Here is a 9,298-nt window from a genome sequence, read left to right on the forward strand (position 1 = left end):
CAGGACTGAGCGCGTCGTCGAGACGTCGGCGATTACCGACGACGTGCTCGTCTACTCCTCGACCTTTTCACTATATTTTTTTCCTTTTTTTCCTTCTTTCCATTTTCCCTGATAGGAAAATGGCCCTTTTATTCTGTTTGACTTCAAAGGAAACTTATGCATTGCGTTCTCTTGACTCTTGGTGGTTAGACCGTTGAAAGGCATAAACCCTTGTAATTTTTATAGTGTTTTTTCTGACACAACCTTACCAATTGTATTTTACTCATAAATTGCGTATTCACCTCTATTATTCCATTAATGGTAAAAAGCGTGTGATGAGCAGTAATATATAGCGCATAGTCCCATGATGACCAATAACCGCTTCTGCAGAATCTCCAGGAAAGCAGCGCATGACAAGAGGTAATTTTAACAGACGCTGAGCTTGTGAAGGAAATCAGTACTGTCTAATCGGTGCGCTCTTAAACGATCATGTTCAGCCATTTAGATATTTTTCTTGTTTTTGTATATCCATGCACATGCACGCACACTATTGTGTGTTATCAACAAGGTCGTCGACTATCGCTTGTGGCCATTCCCATGACTTTACGCGCGTTAATTGTCTTTTCTGACATCCAGAGACAACCTTGCCCATGTTATTCTTTTCTCTTTCTCTTTTATACGTTTTAGATTGTCATCTCCTCGTTCTCGCCCTTGTAGTATCATCTGAAAATATTAGAGAACATGTTCCAACACCATTTACCTCTTCAGCTTCAAGACCAGTTGCGCGAGCCCCGCACAGGCAGACGTAAATCCAGCGTTGTAGTCTGTTTGGAATATAATAAAGTGTCATGAGTGTTGGAAGTATGGCTTCCTACAGGGAAAGGTGCGGTTTCATGTCCTCGTGCAGCCATCGCGATAAGCATTGCATCCAGCACCCCGCCTCTGCACCAACGGATTCGCTTTACAACCTACCTGTTGCCACCTCATTTGTCACGTAGTTCCCGCAATCGTCTGAGTAGTCGTCGTTCTTTCCAGGCCCACCAACTATTGCTCCGTACAGGATGTTCGGCTGGGGGCTGCCCGAGCATCCACACCAGCCGTTTCCACAAGATGCGCCGCGATGGTGGGGAGCCCGGGGAAAGTTGTCACCGAACCCGATTTGATATGAATAGTAAGGCTGCTTAGTCTCTGGATTGATGTCCCCGCCAGCTTTCAAGATGTAATCGATCTGCGACTTGGCAAACGCTATGTACGTGGTCGGCTCCAAGCCATGCTTAGCCGCAACAAGGGCCAGGAAGGCCGTGTTGGCCGAGTACCGGTTTGGCGCCCACTTATCGAAAAATACTAATCCCTTGGGTGTTCGGGGCGTCTCGTACATCCAACTGTCCATAAAACCGGCGAATCCATCCGCGTATTTTTCCTTTTTGGTCAAGTCGTACAAAATAAGCTGCACGGCTGACGACTTCCGATCCCACGAGAACTCAGTCTTGTTGGTGACAGCACAGCAATTGTCGTAGTAGTCGTTTTCCGCCATTTTGAGATATTTTGCGTCCTTGGTCGCCTTGTATAGCCAGACAGCCGCCCATCCGAGCTCATCCCAATAGCCACTGTGCGGAGGGATGTTTTTGGTGTGAACCAATTGTATGCACCCAAATGTAGAAATTGCGTGCATCGCAGTAAGCGCAAAGTTGACACACACCTACCTGTAACTCTTGTAAAAGGGTGAGGATATGTCGGACGATCCTCGGTTTTTATCAGCAAGCTCAAAAAGGGATCGAGCCTTGGCCTTGAGCAGTGCCGAGTACGCGGTATCATCTTCGAAAAGTATCGAGCCAGCCGCTAAAGCCGCGGCCCCTTCAGCTGCAAACTCCGTACCGGGATTGTTGGGCGTAATGGCATAGGAAGGTCGGTTCATATTTAATGACTCGGCAGCGCCCCAGTACGAATGATCGGCGTTTCCATCTCCGACCTGCACATAGTATGTATCCTCGTTTGGATGACATTTCAGCAGGTAATCTAAAGGCCACTTGACAGTATCAAGAATATTTTTCATCTCTCCAGTCTTCTTCCAAGCGTCACCAAATTCTAACACTCCCCAAATCAGCGTGGTGGCACTCCATGCCATGGGAAAATTAAATTTCACGTGATCTCCAGCATCGTACCAGCCGCCTGTAAGATCAAGCCCATGATCCTGTCCATCACTTAGGGCACTGTCGCCACGCCAAGGAATACGATTATCCGAGGGCAATTTACCGCTCCGCTGTGCCTCATAAAATAATGTGGTGAGCTTCATCGCTTTGGGGTAATCAAGCTCAATTTCATTTTCCTTAGCGCTGCTCCTTAGTGACTTTGCCTCAATGCTACGGGTCCCACAGCTGACAGCGAAAAGAAGGAGTGCAATTAAACTTTGGCGAGTGTGCACGCACAACATGCTGAAGAGTTTTATCTTCTACGTGTAGGGTTCAAGTGTGGATTGGTTCTCGAATAAGATTTAAAAATGCACAATGAATCATATCGCATTATATTGATTACAGGAAAAAATCCTCCTGACCATGAGGAAAAAAGAAAAACGGAGAGAACACCATGCTTCGACGATTAGAAAGTGGGATATCAATACGAGATAAGGCGTGATTGTCGTAGTACATGTAAACGATTGAAAAGTGGATCCACTTTACCAGGTTTTTGTTTACATTGAGGTTTTTGTTTACATTGAGAGATTAAGTATTGACGAGAGTCCATGGTCAGAGTTGTCCGATCTTTTGCCATGTTTAAATTCACCATAAAGTTTGTTGGATCGCTTTGGCCGTGCCGTTTGGCCATAAAACGTTTTGAAACGCGACCGTTTCGCCTTTCTTCAAAAATTTAAACTCCAAAGCTAGGCGTGTCAAACAATTCTCTTCATGTGATAAACGTGCAATTTATGAGTCATGAGGTACACGTTCAGTAGGTATGTAATAGTATAATGTACCGGAAGAGATCCTTTGGCTGCGCTGTCGGCTGTTTGAATCACATGTCTTGTGGCATCAGCTGTTCGATTCCAAAAACACAGCACGATTATAATTCAGTCAAAGGCGATGTTGACGAAAAAAATCTTAAACAGTTTGGTAAAGTCACTGAAAAGTCATGTTTTTTCCTTTACATTGAATTGATTTCCCTCGATGGCTTTTCTCACACTTGCTGTGCAACGCTTTGGATGTTCTACGAAATCTAATAGATGAGGCACTTGTCCCACTGAGAGGCATATCACAACATCGGACACATGCATTCCCGACGGTGGGAAGACCTTTCACATCAAAGTCATTTCTTCTATGGAGAGTCGTTCCGCTTTCCGTCGCAGACCTCTCGACCAGCCCTTTCTGGACCTATCTCCTCCTCCTTTTCCACACCGGCGTGAATGGAATTTTCACATTTCCACCGCCCATCGTTGTGCTTTATGCTTTTCAAGAAACCATCTAGCAATTCTTCGCATCCCACGACGTCCACCAAAACGCTACGGCTCCCGCTCGCCACGAGTCGACTAAATCCTCCCCCGTTGCCCCACCACTCTTCGGCACTTCTCACAAACACATCGTATGTTGACAGTCCATGCAAAACGTGCACTCCAGCAGTTTGAATCTGTCGTACAGTATCTGTCCCCGAGTTTAGGACGGCCGCAAGCAATGCTAAATGCGCAAGGCCAATGCTAGACTCAAATGAAGAGCTGACCACAGAGTAGAGACCCTTCGTAAGCCCTAGAGAGTGCAAAGCCAAGCACTGCTTCAGACCGCCCAACACAGTAGGTTTCAGAACCAAAGCACACAAGCCTTCCATGCTCAAAAGCTCTATATACGGAAGAGGCGGACAAGCAAGGCTCTCGTCCAAGGCAAATCTCAAGCGCTGCTCTGTCTGTTTGTGGACCTCCGGGATGCAAAGAGGATCCTTGCATGGCTCTTCAAGATATTCGATCTTTTCAGGGTGCGATAGACCGCGAATGAAACTTACAGCCTCATCTGCGGACCATGCTTGATTGGCGTCCAGTCGAAGGCGGTGCCCAAATGTCAGTTCTGCCGTCAAATTGTTCACACGCGCCACGTCCTCCTTCACAGGGCGCCCGCCAACTTTAATTTTGCTGCTGCTCGATGTTGAAGTATCCATACTGGCTGTGAACGAGGCAGAAGAAGGCAACGAGGGGGTGGGGGACATCAAGGAGGAAGGAGGTACTGAAGGTAAGGAAGGAGAAGTGCGCAAAACGAGGCCATTCAAGCAGACCTGCCCCGTATGCAGGAGATGAGTGGGGTAACCCGCCTTCAGGACTCCTGGGATATCCACTCTGTACTCTTGCGCTAAAAGGTGCACCAACGCCATCTCCAGCCCTGCCCGCACCGAGGGCAGCAAGCTAACGTCACTTTCTAACCAATTCTTCCATGCGGCCAGCCCTTTGCTGCCACCGAGCTTGGGCAACGTCCGCCCGCGCAGGGCCACACTTATCTTTTTCACCTGCTTTTCCGCCTCCAAGAAGGATTCCTTGCTGAACCCAGGCAGTGGACTGGCTTCCCCGACGCCGACCGAGCCCGAGACGGCCTCCAGCACAAGGATGATCACCCGGCGATGCGTCAGAGGCGGGCCGGAGGATAAGACCAGAGGTTTCTTCAGGGCCACGGAGCACGTCGTCCACTGTAGGCTTGCTACACGCATGGGCTGAGCCTGCAGGGAGGAGGAGGATGACGATGTGGCAGCCAGTGAAGCAGGCGACGCCGACGGCCCTCCCTTGCTCTTGGACACCCCGCTCCCACCCCCAGCCGAACCCTTCCCGCTCTCTCTTTCCTGGGCGTCTTCCAAGTGGCGGCGCAGGAAGGCCGTGGTTTCGCGGAGCATCTCCATTTCCTTCTCGACCAGGACTGCGTGGCCCGCGTCGTCGATCCTTTTCACCTCTACCACAGTCCGCGTCACCCCGCCGCTGCTGCCAACCCCGTCCACCAACGAAGCCCGCAACTCCTCCCCCAGGCCCGCGTACTTGACATCGTTCGCGCCGTAGACTATTAGGGTGGGGACGTGGCCAGACCTCAAGAAATCCCACAAGGCCGGCTGCTGCGCAAGACTCATGCCAGCGAAGGCCCGACTCAGACCTCCCGGGTCCTCACTCCTTGCCAAGGCCGCTCGTCGCCTCCGCATCATACGGGCGTAGGAAGGAGACCGCTCCGCCAAACGACCCCACAAGGGTTTACTGTACCACCACCGTAGGAAAGCGCTCCATGCTTCCCCCCCCTCGTGCGCCGCCTCTTCGATCCGCCTGCCAAGCCGTCGTTCCTCCTCTCGCCGGTCCAAGCGCTCCCCTTCCGCTCTCAAGCCGGGGTGTGCGGACACGATGATCATTGCCGAGATACGTTGCGGGTATTGCTGGGCCAAGTACATGGCCAAGCGGCCTCCCAGGCTGTAGCCCATGACCGCACATTGGGCAATCCCAAGTCGGTCCAAGAGCTGAATTAGCGAGAAGGCAACGACGGGCATGGAGTAGGCCGCGGAGCAGCCAACTCCCGCACCGTGCATGGCGGTGGTACCGTGCCCTGGAAGGTCGACAGCAAGGCAATCGTAATCCATCGCTAGGCCTCTTCCCCCACTTCCCCCCGAAACGCCAACGATGGTATTGGGGCTGCTGCTGCTGCAACTCAGCCCAGCATTGCTGGCGCTCGCACAACCCCCTGCCTCCCAAAGGAGGGGTGTCCAATCCTCTTTGCACCCCAAAAAGCCGTGCAAGAGCAAGAGAGTCGGCTTGGTCCGGGGCCCCGTGCGGATCCAGTCGAGACGAAGCAACTGGGAGAGCCCGGCGTGGACAGTAGTCCGAATCTGGGCACCGAGCTGTCGGTGGATCCGTACGTTCTGCGCACGATCCGTGACCACCTCGATCAGCGAGGAGCGGCCTCCCGCTTGGCATGAGTGGAGTGCTGCGACAAGGTCCCCGGCCGACTTGCAGAGGTGGTAGGGCAGGCCGAAGGCTTGGGTGATGGGCCCGAAGTGGAGGTCGTGGGGGGAGTCGAAGTACGGACTGAAGACGTCCGCGTGCCGGGCGATGGGAAGAAAGGAAAAAATGCCGCCGCCGCCATTGTTCACCAAGACCACCGTGACGGGAGTGTCGGGGGCAGATGCAGAGGCGGAGGCTCCCGAGAGAGCGTGGAGGGCGTTTAAGTCGTGCAGGCATGCCATGTCCCCTACCAGGAGAGTGACGGGCTTTCCCAGCCCAGCCGCGTACCCCATCGCCGAGCTGAGGATACCGTCAATGCCAGAGGCACCGCGATTCATGGCCACGCTCGCCAAAGGGGCTGGAGCGGACGGGGCGCCGGCGGTGGAAGCGAGGGTGGCAAAGGTCTCCATATCACGAACAGGCATGCTGTTGGAAAGGAAAAGCCCGTGTCCGGCGGGCAACAGGCGAGCGACGAGATGCGCAGTCATCGGCTCGTTGAGGAGCCTGGAGTCTGTCGGAGCGGGAGACGGCGGCGACGAGGAGGGAACAAGAGACGGGTTGAGCGCGGACGGGGAGGAAGGGAAAGGGCCGGGCCCTGCTGGACCTAGGGTGTCGGCCTCGGGGCCCAACTCCTCCGCAATCTCGTGCTCGATCCGTGCCGCAAGGGTCTTCAGGAGGGACAGGAGGCCGCTTTGCCTGGCCTCGGGCTTTCGACGCCGCTCCCAGTCCAAAGACGCGTCCAGGTTGTGGACGAAGGTGGGGATGTCCGAGCAGACGTGGTGGGTGGCAGAGAGCTCGGGGTCCCGCCGAGCCGGGGAGGGGACGACGTGGATGAGTGCAGCGGCCCGGGAAGCCACCATGAACTTGGGCAGGCGCTTGCTCACCAAGGGCGAGCCGATCTGCAGGATCACGTCTGGGTCTAAAGCAGAGCTAATCAGTGGGTCGGCCAAGAGGGACTCGTACGGGGCCACCAAGAGATGTTTGAGCGCAGGATCGCACCGCAAGCCGGAGCCCATGTCTGCGAATATGGGCCACCGCAATCCCTGCGCCAGCCACCGGATATGCGCCCGATCTCGGCGTTGCGGCAGCCGGCCGATGACCAGAAGCCCCCTTTGAGCGTCGTGGATGGCGGCCAGCAGGTCGGAAGAGAGCGGGCAGGAGGGTCGAAGGCGGGGGAAGCACGTGTAAGGCTGCAGGCTCCGTTCCCACTGCGCAAAGCGCCGCCCTCCCAGGCAGGCGTCAGGCCATTCCGAGTGCAAACCCGGCACGGCCGTGTCCCTGACAGCCCCGCCTTCGGGAGCCAAGTTTTCTCGCAGCATGAAATTGAGATGAACGGGCCCTGGGTCAGCCCCGCGGGCCATGCTGACGGCGTAGTCGACGTCGGAGAGGAGAGAGGAGGCCAGGACCTCGTCGGACAGGGCACATCCTTGGTCCATCGCGCGAAATGCAAGACATGTCGGGCTGGGCTACCGTCTGGTTCGCACCGCAGTCTCGCTGCTCTGGAGGCCTGTCCGCGGTGAGCAATAGCAGGGGGACGCGGTCGGTCGCCGCCTCCACGGCGGCAGGCAAAAGGTTGGCAACGGCCGTCCCTGAGGTCACGATCACGGCCGCCGGACGCCCCCGCGCCCGCGCGTAGCCCAGGCAGTAGAAGCCCGCGCCCCGCTCGTCGTGGTGCACCATCAAGGTGGTGTCGGGGTGACGGGCGGCGGCCGTGACCAGAGGGGTCGAGCGGGACCCGGGGGCGATGACGAAATGGGTGACTCCGTTCCGGGCCAGCTCCTCCACCACCAGCGTCGCCCACAGGGTGGCCAGGTTAGGGAGGCTGCGTAGAGGCGGGGAGGGGCGAGGGAACATGCGGACAAAATTCGCCATTTTCGCGCCAATTTCCGCCCACTCCCCCTCGGCCGTCGACCCCGGCACGATCCCTGCCCCGGCGAAGACATGAGCCCGCTCGCGCACTATCAGCACCGATCGAATCGCCACCGCAAACTCGGCGCTCTCGCGGGATAGGAATCCAATGGGCCCCGCGTAGAAGCCGCGGTCAAAGGGCTCGAGCTGACGAATGGCCTGAAGAGCCGTGAGACGAGGCTCGCCCGCTACAGCCGGCGTGGGATGCAGGGCAGCCAAAAAGTCGAAGGCGGAGGAGGAAGAGCATGTCTCCGGGCTTTCCCTCCAATCCTCTTGCGTATCGCTTTCGGAAGCAGCACCGCTTCTTCCGCGCAGCCGGCCGGTTATTTTGTGACAGATATGCTGCACGTGTTGCAAGCGCAGGACGAAGGCGGGAAAGCGCTCCACCCTCCCCCCTTGGACCAAGGGCCGCAGGGCATCTTCGATCGACTCCGCCGTAACCCGATTCTCGAACCGGTCCTTGTGAGAGGCCATCAGCTCCGCAGCCAGGGCCTCGTCCTCCTCCGGCGTCTGACCGCGGGGGCGAGTGCCCGCCAGGGCTTCGGTAGAGATCGCCCCTCCCGCGACGCGGAAGAGCTGCTCGGGCGTGCACCCCAGAAAGGCCCGATCGGCGTCCAGCTGCAGACAGAACAGGTAGCCGTAGTGCCCTCGAAGCCGCAGGACCAGATCCAGGGGACGCGGCTTTCGGGGAAAGGTAAAGTGCACGGCGCGGGCCAGCACCACCTTCCGATACTCCCCCGCCTGCATGGCGGCCAGGGCCTTCCCGACGCCTTCGTGCCAGGCGTCGAACTGGGACGGCTCCTCGCACGAGACAGGGGCGGGCAAGAGCGCGTCGCCGGCCCCCTCGTCGTCGCCGTCCGTGGCCGCCACTTGCACGTCGCGAAGGAGATGGAGCAAGGCCGTGCGCCCTGCCTGCAGTTCTTGGACGTTACTGAATCGGAGGTTGAGGGCCAGGAGGAAAGACCCGTCCAGGGGCCCGTCCCCATGACGCGTGCGGCGGATCAACTCCAAGGCCGGCAAAACCAGGTAAGAGGTGCCAAAGCCCTGCCACTCCGCGGATGGATGAGGGTACTGTGGGTCAAAGCGGCCGCCACCGTAGTATGTCACGGCCGCAGGCACGTCCTTCCCGCACAGACCGAGCTTCTCCTTGGAGGCACCGAGCTCCTCCGCCCCCCCTACACAATGGGCGGCTCCAACGCCAGCCACGACCAGACCTCTCTCGGGGACTCGGAAAAAAAGGCGTGGCATGAGGCGCTCTGGCTGCCCTCGCAGCCAAAGTAAGGCGCTCTCTTCGTCTAGGATGTCTGAGACGGGGACCTCAATGCGCACAAATCGAGGCGGGGCAGATGAGGACTCGGCGGCGGGGGTGGTACAGGGAGCCTTTTCGGAGATATTGCTTGATCGAGAGGCCGGTGGAGACAGGGGAGAATGCAGAGAGGGTATTGCCATGTCTCGCACCGCATCCATCAGCAA

At 56.7% G+C, this 9,298-nt stretch overlaps 1 protein-coding gene across 1 annotated transcript; it reads right to left on the reverse strand.

Moving 5' to 3' along the window:
* Positions 1-5,566: 5,566 nt before the first annotated feature.
* NGA_2048900 (2-succinyl-6-hydroxy- -cyclohexadiene-1-carboxylic acid synthase 2-oxoglutarate decarboxylase) lies at positions 5,567-6,144 on the reverse strand (the record flags this gene model as incomplete). Its single annotated transcript, XM_005855766.1, has 1 exon — positions 5,567-6,144. A coding segment is annotated over one exon (578 nt), but the record flags the coding sequence as incomplete, so codon positions are not given.
* Between the last annotated feature and the right edge of the window lie 3,154 nt (positions 6,145-9,298).

Source organism: Nannochloropsis gaditana, assembly GCF_000240725.1.
Source record: "Nannochloropsis gaditana CCMP526 unplaced genomic scaffold scaffold104, whole genome shotgun sequence".
Taxonomy (NCBI): domain Eukaryota; class Eustigmatophyceae; order Eustigmatales; family Monodopsidaceae; genus Microchloropsis; species Microchloropsis gaditana.